General features: G+C 37.3%; 1 protein-coding gene across 1 annotated transcript in view; it reads right to left on the reverse strand.

Moving 5' to 3' along the window:
• cep162 (centrosomal protein 162) overlaps positions 1-13,795 on the reverse strand; it is a 32,321-nt gene extending 18,526 nt beyond the window's left edge. The window contains exons 1-15 of the mRNA XM_067448257.1: positions 13,659-13,795; positions 13,232-13,305; positions 12,846-12,996; positions 3,944-4,096; positions 3,664-3,814; positions 3,487-3,545; positions 3,324-3,394; positions 3,010-3,040; positions 2,834-2,929; positions 2,579-2,740; positions 1,805-1,886; positions 1,483-1,723; positions 1,036-1,255; positions 296-444; positions 29-217 (exon numbers count right to left, since the gene is read on the reverse strand). Coding sequence (XP_067304358.1) covers positions 29-217; positions 296-444; positions 1,036-1,255; positions 1,483-1,723; positions 1,805-1,886; positions 2,579-2,740; positions 2,834-2,929; positions 3,010-3,040; positions 3,324-3,394; positions 3,487-3,545; positions 3,664-3,814; positions 3,944-4,096; positions 12,846-12,996; positions 13,232-13,291 — 1,815 coding nt within the window. The 5' untranslated portion in view covers positions 13,292-13,305; positions 13,659-13,795. The remainder of the gene's footprint in view (positions 1-28; positions 218-295; positions 445-1,035; positions 1,256-1,482; positions 1,724-1,804; positions 1,887-2,578; positions 2,741-2,833; positions 2,930-3,009; positions 3,041-3,323; positions 3,395-3,486; positions 3,546-3,663; positions 3,815-3,943; positions 4,097-12,845; positions 12,997-13,231; positions 13,306-13,658) is intronic.
• Between the last annotated feature and the right edge of the window lie 1,585 nt (positions 13,796-15,380).

The raw sequence follows: 15,380 nt of genomic DNA on the forward strand, positions 1-15,380 counted from the left end.
TAAGCTTTATAACTACACAAAAGCGTACCTTGCTCTGTAAAACATAGTTTTCCTGTCTGAGTGCTGCCAGCTCTTGCTTGTGCTCCTCTTGTAAATGGTTTTCCCTCAGATGGAGCTCTCTCTCTTTTTGAGCGAGCTGAAGACGTAAACGCTCCAGTGATGAGTGCGCCTGCTGAAAGGGCATACCACCATCCATATTCTCTTGCATCACCTCACACTAACAGACAAACAGAACAGGTGGTTAATGAGCTGGAGGGTTTGATCCAATGCTCTGATTCAGTCCCAGTTAACTTACTCCTGTCAATGTTTCGGGTGTGATCCTGTCTACTCTGGGAGGGCCGTTATCCTGTAGACTGCTGGCTTCAACCTGATGCTGTAGAAATGTAGCAAAAGACTGCACAGATGTCACCAGTTCACTGCTAAGCCTTAAACTCGTGTCTAAACCTGTAAGGGATGCAAAAAAAAAAAGAAAAAAAAAAGACCATTGTAATTACCATTTATTAATGACTATTATCATACAAGCAAATATGGTTAATTCACAATGAAAATAATTTTACCCCCAATATTACAAGAAATAGAAAATGTTAAGACTTTTTTTCTTAGGACAGGCCATTCATTTTTGTTATTGCATTGTGACATTATTTACATTATAATTAAGATGATTTAAGATAATATTGTTTCCCCTAATTCCTCATTAAATCACTATTTTACTTTGTTTTGGTAAATATTGATATTTGTGATCAAATTGATTAATATATATCTACATGTAATGTAATTCAAATTGCCTGCTTCTATATAAACCTATTGCATTAAATGATCATGAGTTTTTTGCATTTCAGTACACAGTATTTAAGTCATGTTAACTGTTGTAAAAATGTTACAAATTTCATGAAAACTATGAAAATGTATAAAATAAATGATAATTAAAATAATTTATGAAAATTAGCTCAATATTCTTTATACAACACACACACACACAAACTTAATTGTATTATTTTTATACAGTATTTGTGAGGTTAACCCAGGTACAGGTACCTTTGACTGCTTGTGTTTGCCTGAGGTTGTGAGTATTTTTTTGGGTCTGGTTCTGAGCTTTCCTCTGTGTTAGTGGAGATGGAGGTTTAGCAGCTTGGCTGGTTCTGCTGGGTGCAGGTCCTCTGGGCAATAGTCTGCTCTCAGGTTTTTTGGCCCTTGTTGATGGAACAGGAGTTTTTCTAGAGGAAGCAGATGCAAATGCATTGGTTCTGGCAGGAACCTGAGAGAGAGAAGTTAATATTCCATCATTATCTTCATAAATGTGACTATCATCACCATGTGAATAAAGGCGGCACGTAGTTGCCCACAAAAATTATACCTCATTTACTTTGCAGAGTCTGTGCCTCTATCTTTACATTTTCATTTCTCAAAACCCCAGAAATAACAGGATCTAATTTATGGAGGAAATTCATGAGGCAAATTACTCATAATAGCAGAGTCTCTAACCTGGCGTTTCTTGGGTTTGACAGGAGGTGGTTCCACAGAGGAGCAGTCCTGTTCCTGCATCAGCCATTTGATCTCCTCAGCGATGCTCTTTTGAGTGTACTGAAGGGAGGCTGGATGTCCCCCTTCTGTAAGACTAGCTTTATTACCCCCTCCACAGCCCTCATTAGCAGAACTGAAAGGGTTCTCGTCTGAAGATCTCCTTAATGGACTATGATTTTTGCTGCCTTGAGGCACAGCCTCACTGTAAGACAAATGCTTCTTCTAAAGCTGCTGTACTGAGAATATATGACTCATAGTGTGTGAAGGCGAATAGTGAACTCACCTAATAGGCTGGAGAGAGAAGCCACGGGTGAAACCAGAGTCTGGTCCAATTGGTCGCATCAGTTCCTCTGCAGTGGGTAAATCTATGGTACATAAATGAGAGCATGGTGACAAAAATTTCCCTAAGGCCAGAGTCACTAGCTGATTTATAGTTAAGTAAACTTTATTTGGACATGTGACAGTCTCACAGGCAGTGTCACATGATCCTTTAGAAATCATTCAAATGATCCAAACCATGAAACTTTTTTAGAAAGTTCTTTGATGAATAGAAAGTTCAAAGCCAAAACTTTTGAGGGACAGATCTGTCATAATGTATTGCTATTCCTTCAATTTAGTGATCAATATTTATAAAAGTCAATAGGGGAAAACAAAAGTCTGCAATTTAATTTTAGCTGATAAATATCCAATCAACTGATTTGCCACTATAATATATGTGCCAAGGAATCAGAAAAAATGCTGAAAAAAGAAAGCTGTTTAAGTCCATCACCCCCTTCCATTCATTTTCAGTTAGGGTGATAGACCTCCAACAGAAGACAGTGAAATTTCAGGAAAAAACATTGGTGTGACATCCTCATTGAAAATTGAGTTGTTTAGAGTTTGCTAGCAGGACTTCACCTAAACCAATAGTGCAAACAAAGCAACTGGTAAAAATCTCACGTATTTGGTTTAAAGCATAACTGGAAGTATCTGTGGGGGTAAAGCTGCAAATCAGGAGGTTTGAAGCACAGGCATGCCCACAGTGACTGCCAAACATTAGCTAGGTGCTGAGTCTGACCTGACTCCACAGTGGAGACTGGATGGAGTGAAGAAAGAGAGAGGGGAGTCCTGCCGCCCTCTGCTCGCCCGTCCTCACACTCCCCCGCTGAGCTGCTGATCTGCCTGTATGCCTCCTGCAGCGCCTCAATCTCACTCCCTCCACTCTGACCGTATGATTGGACTTCAATGATATGGAGGAGAGAATGTATCACATCATCTGTTGGAAGTTTACTTTAACAATACAAGCTTTAAAAAATTAAACTGGCTCTCAAACCTGCAGGTTCTGGGCATTTTTCTTTTCCTGCTTCCAAACTGGGAACTGAAAGAGGCAATGCTCCATCCGTAGAATTTAGAGAGTCATGCAGTGACACTGGGACATAAGAAGACCATTTCACCTCCTGATCTGAACATTTACAACATATACACAATGCAAATTGGGATGCGGTTTACCTTTGGAAAGCATACCATGTCTTTCAGGTTTCTGAAACAAAGAGTATCAAAGATTGGTTAAAATTAGGGGCCAAGAGATTTTGCCATACATTCACATTTTGTCACAATTCAAAATATAAAAATTTAGATTCTACTTTGATTAATTGTCTAGCGGCCTTTAAAATACTGCATAATAATTATACGTTAACACTATGTTTCTTAGCCAGCCAGCCACACCTTCATTTGTGTCCATGCATCTCTACATACCTCACTTCTCAATTTCCCAGGCAGGGCTCATATCATAAGCTTAAAGTGCATTAAACATTTATATTCACCTTCTCTTGAAACCCCTCATCACTTTTCTCACTTGCCTCTTCCTCAAAATCTTCACTATATGTAGGAGATGCTGACAGAGAAGCAATATACAAGTGTTTTATTGCTTCAGAAAGTAATAACGAAACATCCATTTCAAATTCTTATTCTCTTCTTTGCTCTTACCAGCGGTGTCTTTATTTTCCCCCTGTTCTTCTGCATTTGTTGAATCTATTTTTTCTCTCCTGAAAGGAACACAGTGAAACTACATTTAAAGAAGGACAATATGCAAATGCTCCCTCGCAAACAGCATCCTTGGAATTCATTATACTTTTGAGCCACATAAAGCTTTTTTTCTGGCACCTTTGTGGGCTGGTGGGGGTGGATGGCTCCTGGTCTTGATTCAGTCTGGAATAGTCAATGGAGGATGAGGACTCTTTCTTCAGATTGGACAAAAACCTGGTATTGTCATCCTCATCCAACAGGTCCAGCCTTAGAGCACCCGCACTTGGTACTGTTCCAGAGACCATCACAGAATTTGTAAAGGAGCATTAACATATGCTGCTGGTCAAACAAACACAGCAGTGGTGGATGTTATGGATTCAGAGGTAGGCTAGATTGAAGAAAAATGGGTTAGACTGACCTTCAGGCTCAAGACTGTCTCTGCTAAAGACGACTAGGTCTCTATTCCCTTCATCATCCGAGAATAGCTCTTTTGGCTGCTCTTCATCCACCTCCTTAATAGACGGAGTCTTTCTTAGAGACTTCAGGAAGGACTTTCCAGTAGATGACATCCCTACATTCAAATGACAATTAATTTCAAACCATACAAAAGAAACATCTACACAGTAGGGCTGTTTCGAATGCCATTTTTTGAGCTTCGAAGCTTAGGTGGCAATCAATATCGAATATTCGAAGCTTCGGTGGGTGGGGCTAAATATATAATAATAGTGTCGGTTTGTATTTGTATCATCTTTCACGACTTCACGTTTCACTCTTCGGCATCGTAAATGTGTTGCGGCAGACCCAGTGGAGTGCAGTGTTGCATTTGGTGCAATATGATCAGGTGGCACACATTCTTTAAATATTAATAAACATTTAATAATCTTTTAAATAGAACAGTTTCCGGTACGCATTACATGGGCAGGTTTATGCTCCGAAAACGGACAGTGCACAAGTGATACAAAACACAAAGCCTGTTGAGAGCAAGAACTTTAATAAGGTATTAATAACGAACCTTTCTTTAAAACAAATGAATCCCAAAACAGAAATTAAATTAGTAACACACAGTGATTTCAATGAACTGTAATAAATAAAGAACACGGTAGCATGCTTATAAACAGTTGAATAAGAATAAATGAATTGTTTTTAAAATGACACAAAATGTAATATCTATTACAATTAGTTTTATTCTATATAAGGGATTTTTGTCTTATTCTGACTTTTTGTTAATTTAAATCTTTAAAATGCACGATGCTTTTATTGAAAGAATGTTGCAGTGTTTTTTAAATTTATTATTATTATTTCAAGCATGAGTGAGAATGAGTCCGCGACGGAAGTCACGTGTTGAAAAAAAAACACGAATATTCGAATCTCAAAACTGAAAATCGAATGCCACCTCACCGAACGAATATTCGAATATTCGATTATTCTAGTACAGCCCTACTACACAGTTAATCAGACTTCCTTGAAAATGGTCTAAAAAACAACTACACATTTATTTCACAAAAGGCCCATTTACCCCAAGGATATTATCTATAATGATTACTATAACTATCATCAAGTTGTAATAATCATTTAAAATGATTTAAAAATTGGGAAGTTTACACCACAACTATAACGTTAATGACAATGAGGAGTGATATAGTTGCAATCACTTTCATTTTCCAGCTGATGATTGACAGCCAATCAGAATCCACCCCAACTTCAACGAGGAAGAGCATTTAATGAGCCACATGGCTTAACTGCTGTATGTGCTTGTAATAAACAGAACATTATAATCTGTTGGTGTGTGTGGACTGTGTGGACACTAATATAATTGGTGTTCTTGGTGTGCACAGGCCTTAATTCCACAGTTTGATGCACTGGCCCTCTGTGTGGCTATTATCATTCTGAGCTGCACATATTCAATTAACGAGACATCAGAGAAATGACTGACTGGCACAGCACGTTCTACAAACAGGCACTATTGCAGTGAATTTGCTTACAGCAGAAACTGGTGCTGAAAACACAGCAATTACATATAATCAAAACAACAGCTCTGGTCTGTTGTGTTTAATTATTGAATATAATTATATATTATTAAGGGGAAAAATATTAAAAAGCAAAAAGATTTGTCTCCAACAGAAATTCCAGTGAGAGAGTTCATCCTCAAAAACTATATATATATATATTATTAGGTCAAAACTTCAAATTTCATGTTAAAAATAAAAAACAGTCTACTGATTCTTCACATGCTGAAACTTTACCATCTTCTCCCTTGACTGAATCACTAGCATTGCTTTCCACAGAAAACTCGGAATCAGTGTGAATGGGACTCTTCTGTCCTGATGTACCAGGGGAGTTATAAGACACTAGACTTGGTACACAGCAAGAGTTTTCCTCTGACACCCTCTGTTCCTCTAAACAATAATTATGTTCAGGTGATGGCATCTTCTCATCTACTGCATTATATTCAGGACTCTTCTGATGGCTTGTGTGGCGGGATGCCCTCTGATTGGACAGCTGGCTCACCCTATCAAAGGCTTTGCTACGAGGTTTAGGGGTGGGCTTAATAGGGACTATGGTAAGGGCAACAGACAAAGAAGAAACACAAAAAGTTAAAGGGTTAGTTCACCCAAAAATGAAAATGTGATGTTTATCTGCAACCCCGATTGCATCCAAGATGTAGGTGTCTTTGCTTCTTTAGTAGAACACAAATGAAGATTTTTAACTTCAACCGTTGCAGTCTGCCAGTCATAATGCATGTGAATGGGTAACAACTCTATGAGAGTAAAAAAAAAAAAGATTTAGACAACATGCACAAAAACCCTGCTGCTTGTGACGACACCTTGATGTCTTAAGACACGAACCGATCAGTTTCTGTGAGAAACCGAACAGTATTTATGTTTTTTTTGTACCTTATATGCAGATGAATCTCATCTAGTGTTCCCATCTGCTATGGTCTATGATCGCATAAGTTTGACCTTGCCAAGGAATAGTAAGTCACAGAAACCGATCGGTTAGTGTCTTAAGACATCAATGTGTCGTCACGAGCAGCAGGGTTTTTGTGCATGTTGTCTAAGCATGTTTTTACTCTCATAGAGTTGTTACCCATTCACATGCATTATTACTGGCAGACTGCAACGGTCGAAGTTAAAAAACTTTATTTGTGTTCTACTGAAGAAACAAAGACACCTATATCTTGGATGCGCTGGGGGTAACAAGAAAAAACAATATGAAGCTAGAATATGTCTAAGTCAAACACATCTTAAAAAAATAGATTAGCATACTGTTGAATGAAGTGTGTAGTTTTGCAATGTAATAATACTTTCAGGAACCGTTTTTTTTTTTGTGGCAATTCTTTGGGGCAGAAATTACACACTTCATTAAATACTGAGTGAGATGTACCCAGAGGGGGGCTTTCTCTCTGTCTGGATCCCACCTGAGAGTCCACAGCTTGGAACTTTTGAATTTTAGCAAAACGACGTTTAGCGTTTTTTTCTGCAAGATGGATGGACAAAGAGAAAAGCAGAATAAAAAGAGAGATAGAGACATAGAGAGAGAGTAAAAACAAGATGATTACGTCATACAAAAGAGAAAAACTACAGTTTGACGGATAAAATGTGAAATTGGACAAATTATATACAAAGTGGTGGCTGCGGGGGAGACTTCTTCATCCATTGAAATGCTGAACAGTAATAGCAGTAAAGTACATCTCTGTGAACAGCACTTCAGAAGTTCAAGGAACAGCGTACAAAACCATTCTTGGAATTATTACTATTTATCAGACAATACTTGTACACACCATGTTCTCTTATCAGAAGTAAACACAATTGTTGAATAGAAAACTATATGCAAAAAAATCATTTTGATAGTTCTTACTATGAAGCTCTTTTGTAATAAAGTAGCAAATTCATCATACATACACACATTAATGCTCAAAAAGTTTAGGATCGGTAAGATTTTATTCAATGTTTGCATTGTATTTAATGAAAGAGCTGCTGTGAATAATCCAAAGAACAAGGAGCGGGACACGGAATGAATGACTAGATCATTTTCAGCTACCACAAAGAGTGAGAGCATAGACCAAACAACTAGCATATCAATAAATACTGGTCAATAAACTAAATAAAAAAACATAGGCTAATTAAAGTGTTACTTCAGCGTTTAGCAGTATCTTCGAATGATCGTGCTCACCCCCCCCCCCCCCCCACATCCCCCTGAGCAGTGTTGCCAACTATTTTCCAAGGAAAGTAGCTAAAGCCTGCCCAAAAAGTCACTAAATGTCGCTAGATGACGTCATGCGTCAATTAGCATATCATGACGTCATCACGCCATCCTTGCGTTCTGCCTCCCTAACGTGTTTTTTCTCCTAATCCGTGCTCATTTAGTGTATTTTAAAATAATATAATACAGCTGACTGTCCAATAAATGTTTTTGTAAAAGGACTATGATATAGTGAATTACAAAATTTTGATATGTGTACAATCTGAATTGAGAAACTGGATGAACTAAAGCTCTGTGTCTGTGATAGTGAGTAATATAAGTGATAAGCACAAAAGAAGAGTGGAACTCATCATAACTCAGTCATTTCTTTAAATATAAAACAAAAGAAGCAGATAACATTAAGTGAGAAATCCGTGGCAACCCTGTGTGCTCACGTATAGCTCGCTCATTCACGTCTGCCAACTGCTGTCTATGTACGTTCACCGTTCATCTCTCAGCCATTCACTAAACAGGGGTAGACGCAGAGAGAGGTGTAATGGTAGGGATAAAGCAAGACCTCACGCTTGCAGGAAAGTGCTGGCAACATTTGTAAACTAAAGTAGTTGACGTTTGTCCAAAAAGTTGCTAGTTGCTTTTAAAAAAAAAAGTTGCTAGGAGGGGTCTGAAAAGTCGCTAAATATAGCAACAAATCCACTAAGTTGGCAACACTGCCCCTGAGACGAGAGATGTATGCATTTTATTTCTGGAAAAATTACTCCGATGATGCAAATATCGTCAATTTGCATCATTGGACAATTTTTTGGCCTTAGGCTAAAGACAACAGCCAGCAGAGGGAGCTATTTCTGCATGTTTTAAACTCGCACATGGGGGATGGGGGAGATCTCACTCACAGCTCAGCTCGCCGATGCAGGCATTCATGTAAACGAAGTGGCCGGTGGACCAAAGTGAGTGTTTCAACTTGTCAAATTAATTCCTATTAAAAGTTAAGCTTCCAAAGGCATGAACTGAAAACGCGCCAGACTGAACACGCGCTGTAAACAACTGCCGCGAGTGCGGACGCGTTTACCTCAGCTCTCATCACGAGAGCTCATTCAGCTAATTCATCACGGTGAATGTAATCTGACTTCTGCTGCGTTTGTGCTGTGACGCTCCCTCAGCGGCTAAATCACTTTATATTGAACAGATACGTTCAGTTCTCTAACTGAACTGATTTTATGAAGATGAACGCGATGGGAAAGTATCACAGTGGCTTTGGGAGTGGCCAGGGCAGCAAAGCATTCTGGGAATTGTTGCCTTTCATCCCCATGAGACAAATTTTTTTGTTTTGTCTTTTCTCAGTCTAGAAAGCACCAAATTAAAAAATAATTTCACATCTCTACTAAATTAATGACCCAGTTTAAATACAGATTCCTCTTCCCAGCACTGAAGTACCCCTTTAACAGAAAGAGGTGTGCTTTATTTTTGTGTTTTAAATTTCGTTCGTTTGTTTCATTTGTCCTTAACATCAATGAAAATAAGCATATGCATATATGAATATGAATATAAGCATATAAATCCTGGCACATTTTATGTATAATTAATGTGTAGTATACCTGATTAAATAAACATAAATAATCAGTAACCAAGGAAACTAACTATGACAAAGAAAAAACACTGACAAACAGGAACAGAATGAGAATGTTAATGTAGTAATATTGTGCAATATTGCTATCATTTAAAATAACTGTTTTATATTTGAATATATTTTAAAATGTAATTTATTCCTATGATGGCAAAGCGGAATTTTCAGCAGCCATTAGAAATCATTCCTTCAGAAATTATGATAAAAGGCTGATTTGATGCTGATTTTTATTATCAATATTGAAAAAATTAGTTTTGCTTAATATTTTTGTGGAAACTGTGATGCATTTTTCCAAGATGAATAGAAAAGACAAAAGATCAGCATTTATTTAAAATATAATTTTTTTGCAACACTATACATTTCTTTACAATTTAATACATCTGTGCTGAATGCAAGTACTAATTTTTGAAGAGTAATATGGGTAATGCATCCAAATGCATGAATTCAGCATTTCAATTTTGGATAATCTCATGAATATATAAACAAACCCAATTAATTGTTCACCCTGAGAACAGCAATATGTGCAAACAAAGTAAATAGGGTAAATTTTGATTAAAAAAAAAGATTAAAAAAACACAGTAAACACCTAAATCACTGAGGGACTTAGCAACCCTTTATGGCAGAACAAAGTACAATTAGTTATAAGTATTTTCCTATTACTGTGTTATGCCACGTTGCTTTACTGTTGTTTGATTATAAATGCACTTGCAACATTCAATAGACCTACATTTTGTGTTAAGTGTTGGTATAAATTGCTTCATGTTCCTTATTCGCCAAGTCAGATAAAAGCATCTGCTAAATGACTAAATGCTAAGTCAATTTACAGGCACACAAGTGCAAAAGCACTGGAAAAACCCTAACTTTAAAAGCAGATCATAATGAGAAAACAGAAAACTCCTCAACCGGAGAAGAGAAAAGTAATTAGGCTGCCAAGATGAAAACAAATATGCATCAGTTCATATCTAGATTGATGTACTGAACAAAAAACACCAGTCAAGCTTTGTTTTTGTATGATAAAGCCAACAACAGGAAAACAACAGTTCTAATCAGCTGTCCCATTTAATTGATTCTATTCAGAAAATGAAAATAAATGGCTAAGTCAAGTCACCTTTATCTATATAGAATTTTTTACAATACAGATTGTTCAAAAGCAGATTCACATGGTTAACAGGAAAACAAAGCAACAGATTTAGACCCCCCCCCCCCACCCCCCAAAAAAACAGAATCAAGCAAGTTATGGATTTGGATGAGTCAAGCGATTTAGAAACAAAGTAAGTGCAATTCATAGTTGCATTTTAGGGGATTCCTGATTAATTTATAATTTAAAGGGGAATTATTATTTATTTTTTCTGCTTTGTGCTTGCTGCCCTCAAGTGGACAGACTCCTAAACTACAATATTGTTGATAAAAAAGAAAGTTAAGCTATGTTCAGACAGCAGGCTAATCAGATCTTTTCAGACAGACTGCCCACACTACTAACTGCAAGTGATGAAATAAAATGTGTGTCTAGACATAATTAGCCTATCTGCATGGGTTGCTTTGGTAAAGACTTAAGTGTACCCACATATGTGACAAGGCTTTCCATAAGAATGAAGATAAAATATAGGTGCATCATCGCTTTTCAAACAAGCACTCTGTTGAGTCATGGAAATCTTTACTTCTGGCATTATGGTCACCAGTATTGATGTCATCGTTGTGTTGCATTAAAGGTTTAGTTCACCCAAAAATGAAAATTCTGTCATTAATTTCTCACATTCGTGTTGTTACAAACCCACAAGACTTTAGTTTTTCTTCAGAACACAATTGAAGCTTTCTGTCCCTCCATTGACAGCTACGCAACTACCACTTTGACGCTTCAAAAAGTTCATAAATAGATCATAAAAAGAATCCATATGAATTGACATTTAAATCAAATTTCACCACTTAATTTTAAATGCATTAGTTGTGGTAAAGCTCAAGCATGTTCGCTTGACGTGAGTGAACCAATGTACACACATCACAGTAAACTAGTGAGATCCCAAACCAAGTTGTTGTTTGTTCACATTTCTGTTGTTTACTTAAAGATTTAAAATCCAAGAATTTATGTTTTACTATAATACATGATACAAACAGATTACACATTTGTCACAAAGAAATAAAGTGGTATTTACCGTTACTTCACAAAAGAAAGAGAAAACATACGCGTTGCTTATTCAGTCGCATCTGTTTCAGTTTGTTTGCAATCACTGGATAGTTTATCTGCCAACAAAAAATGACCTGAGCAGCTTTAGTGCTCAATGTGCTTTACAGAGCAGCTTTACTCTCTCCAATGTGATATTTGTATTTTCAGTCAGAGAAACGGAGTAAGCTCCTGAAAAAGATGCATTATTTTATGACATATAGTGCTCAAAATGGATATCAGACAGTCCGGTATAAAGAGACGAGATCTGACAGATCAAATAAAAAGTGATTTTTGAGCTAAAACCATTTTTAACGTTTTTGCTGGAATGTAAAGTCACGCGCGCGCCCACGGCGCTGCCATCTCTATACTCTGCCTTTGTTCGTAACCACTCCTCAAGACCGAACTGGCCCGCTTTAAAACAAGGTATTTGGCGGCTCAAAAAATCCTGGCCGTTGGCCCAGAGGAAGCTCCGTCAAGGCCCGATCAAGCCCCGGAAGTAACAGTGGAAATGTGACTGGCCCTGACACTAGCCTCCCCGCTTTGGGCCCGACAGTGGAAACGTGGTTATTGACTCCATTCAAATTATATTTTATTTTGTTCAAATTAATTTATCTTTTAAGCACACTAAAGCAATGACCATTTTGTCAGAACCTCTAGATTGCATGTTCTTTTGTTTAGTTCTCTGATGTTTTTTGCCTTCAGAATCGTGGGAGAACCGCAATCTCCACTTTGAACACAAAAAACGTGAATCTCAATTTATCCAGAACCGTGCAGCTCTAGTTCACACGCCTCAATCCGGTTTGATTGAGCCTCTGTTTATGTTCACTGATCAAGGTTGAACTAAATAAATATGGATTCGTTTTACAACCTTTTTATGAAATTTTTGAAGCATCAAAGTGCAAGTTGCATAGCTGAGAACAGAAAGCTCTCAGATCAAAAAATACCTCATGTGGTTTAAATCAGATTTGAAAAATAAAAATCCAATTTCATGTTGCTGTTTTCTTTTTGCTTTCCAGACTTTCAAAAACCCATGATCTGTATATAATCTAGATATGAAAATCAAATTTTTGCTGGCTGTCTGAACATGACCTATATTTTCTATCTTTTCTCAAAGTATTTAAAATATACACTTATTACAAGAACAGCATGCTTCCCTGGAAATCTGGGATAAAGATTCAAGGGCACTATAGTGTTAGTGGATCTCAAAAACATCCCAGGATGTGAACCATAAACCTTTGGCTTTCAAACCCAGAACAAAGATTATGCTAAAGCTTTCAGCCATGATGGTGAGTTCAACCAAGCTCTCTTTTTAATTCAGGTAACAGCAGAACTCACCAGTTCCCCCTTCACTGTCATCATCATCCTGCCACCATGGCACAGACACTGAAGCCTTTTTCACTGGCCTGACAGGTGCTTTACCCAAGCTGTCAAGGACACTAGAGTGCTTGGTGCTGGAGCCCAAATCAATAGAGTCATCAGAGACAGACTAAAAAAATAAAACAAAAGCATAAGTACACAACATAACAGTTTCCTGCAATACTGGACTCAACTATTTGTCTTTCAATGAGATGTATAAAACAATTTGTAGAATAAGCCTGTTTAAAATAATTATAGATAAAGTATAGCATGTCATGCCACAAGAAGCATATAAAAGCATAAACAAACGTAATTAAAATTGTCAGTAGTAAACAAAAGACTGTCAACAGTAACGTTAACGTTACCTCTTTCATGAATTGCTCAAACTGTTGATCCAGCTCCTCTTTAGTCAGTCTATGAGCCATAATTCACTGAAAAACTGCGAGACAAACATAAGAATTAGACCAAACACGTGAACGTTAACTTATACGTTTTATATAAACGTGTTATTATAAGAATAACTAATAAAACATAAACAATCTGCTAAACATCACAATCTTAAAGAGAAAGGTAATGGGAGAGAGATATGGACGTCAGCTCGTTCTGAGTTATAAACATACAGGTCGTTGTTTGATTTATTAGACCAAAAAAAACTGTTATGTTGTTTTTGTGTGCTGCGATTCTAACTAAGTTAGAGGTTTCGTTATTAGCTCGCTAGCTCTTTTGTCATGGTAACGGAGAGAAACGAACATGTTTGCTAAACGGAGGAAACACAGGAAGCAAAAGACTCACCAATACAGAATGAGCTGGGATATAAATATACAGTAAATCCTTTAAAGTTCACATTGTTTTTTGAAATGATACAGTTTATCATAAAGTTTCCCGCTGCAATAACCGGGGGATTACTGACAGCTTATTGGCCATGTCCGTCACATGTGTCCGAAGATTTGATTGGGTGGCTCAGTTCCGTATGTTTTTGGGTTGCCATGTTGGAGAGAAATCTGTAAAAGAGAGAGAGAGAGAGAGAGAGAGAGAGAGAGAGAGAGAGAGAGAGAGAGAGAGAGAGAGAGAGAGAGAGAGAGAGAGAGAGAGAGAGATGCATTTTTTTACTCAAAACAGGTGATTAAGAGCATTTTAGTTTTTCATGTCTGTTTTATTAGCCTACCTTGTCTAATGAAACGGACATGCCCGCCCACACACATTTATTCCAAAGTGTAGGCCTAAATCTTTGCTAATACAGAAATAAAGAAAAAGCATCACCATGAAAAATAAATAAATAAAATAATAAATAAATAAAAATATTTTTTTGTATGAAAATGTATAATTATAGACTAGGCTACAAAGTAAAAGTAACCTTTCATTAATAAAGACATTAAAGTAATGTGCAAGGAAAATGACCCTGCTAATGTTAATACAGTTTTTATTTTTATTTTTTATTTATATTATTCTAGCTGTTTTAAAGGGTTAGTTCACAAAAAAAAAAAAAAAAATTTAATAATTAATAATAATAATAATTAATGATCACCAAAAATCATTAGGCTGCTCACCTCATGTCGTTCCAAACCCGTAAGACCTTCGTTCATCTTCAGAACACAAATGAAGATATTTTTGATGAAACCCGAGAGCTCTCTGACCCCTCCATAGACAGCAACTACCACTTTCAAGGCCCAGAAAGTATAAGAAAGACATTATTATAATAGTCCATGTGACCCCCGTGGTTCAACATTAATGCTATGAAGCAACAAGAATACTTTTTTTTGCGAAAAAGAAGAAGAAAAAAAGCCAGTTCATGGCACCTTTAAAAATGTTCCTATCTTTTGTGTTAGGCCCCATCCACACGAAGCCAGCGCTTTCCCAATCCGATTCCCAATCCTTGTTTCAAGAAATATCTGCGTCCAAACGAGATTACGAAAACAGACTAAAAACGATGTAGTTTGCATGCCAGGCCAGTGTGTGTGGCGCTGTAATTCTGCCACAGAAATACACTAAAAACGGAGAAGAAGAGTTGTGGCTAGGCAGGGGTATAGCAGTGGTCGGAGGTGAGGCAAAATCTCACAATAAAATAACAATACATTTGCTACTTAAAGCCCATCTTTCAAGTTGAAGATCACTGTGAATGAACGTGTAGATAAATAGTATAGGAACTCGACTTGCGTGAAGAAATTAATCATAAATGTGCATTAAAACAGTTTTTTAAAAGAAATTGTAAGTTAAATTACTTCCGTTGTGAAAAACGCTCTGATCGGAAGTGACGCAACGGCCGGTAAACATCGTCTCTTTGTAATGGAGTCAGACAGCGAAGAGGTTGCAGTTGGAATAAATGTCAACTCTTACGATGGGCTATTGCTGTATAATTACGAGCCGCCTAGGTGAGAGGGGGGTCAGGGAGAGTTAAGGGGAAGGGTAAATGGACAGAGGAGAGAGATAGAGTTGTGGGATAACTACGTACACGTTGCGGCATTAGTTTTGGCTTTTGTTCACACAGCGCTCATCCCGGGTCGAACCCCGCAATGT

Source organism: Pseudorasbora parva, chromosome 7, assembly GCF_024679245.1.
Source record: "Pseudorasbora parva isolate DD20220531a chromosome 7, ASM2467924v1, whole genome shotgun sequence".
In the NCBI taxonomy this organism is placed as follows: Eukaryota; Metazoa; Chordata; class Actinopteri; order Cypriniformes; family Gobionidae; genus Pseudorasbora; species Pseudorasbora parva.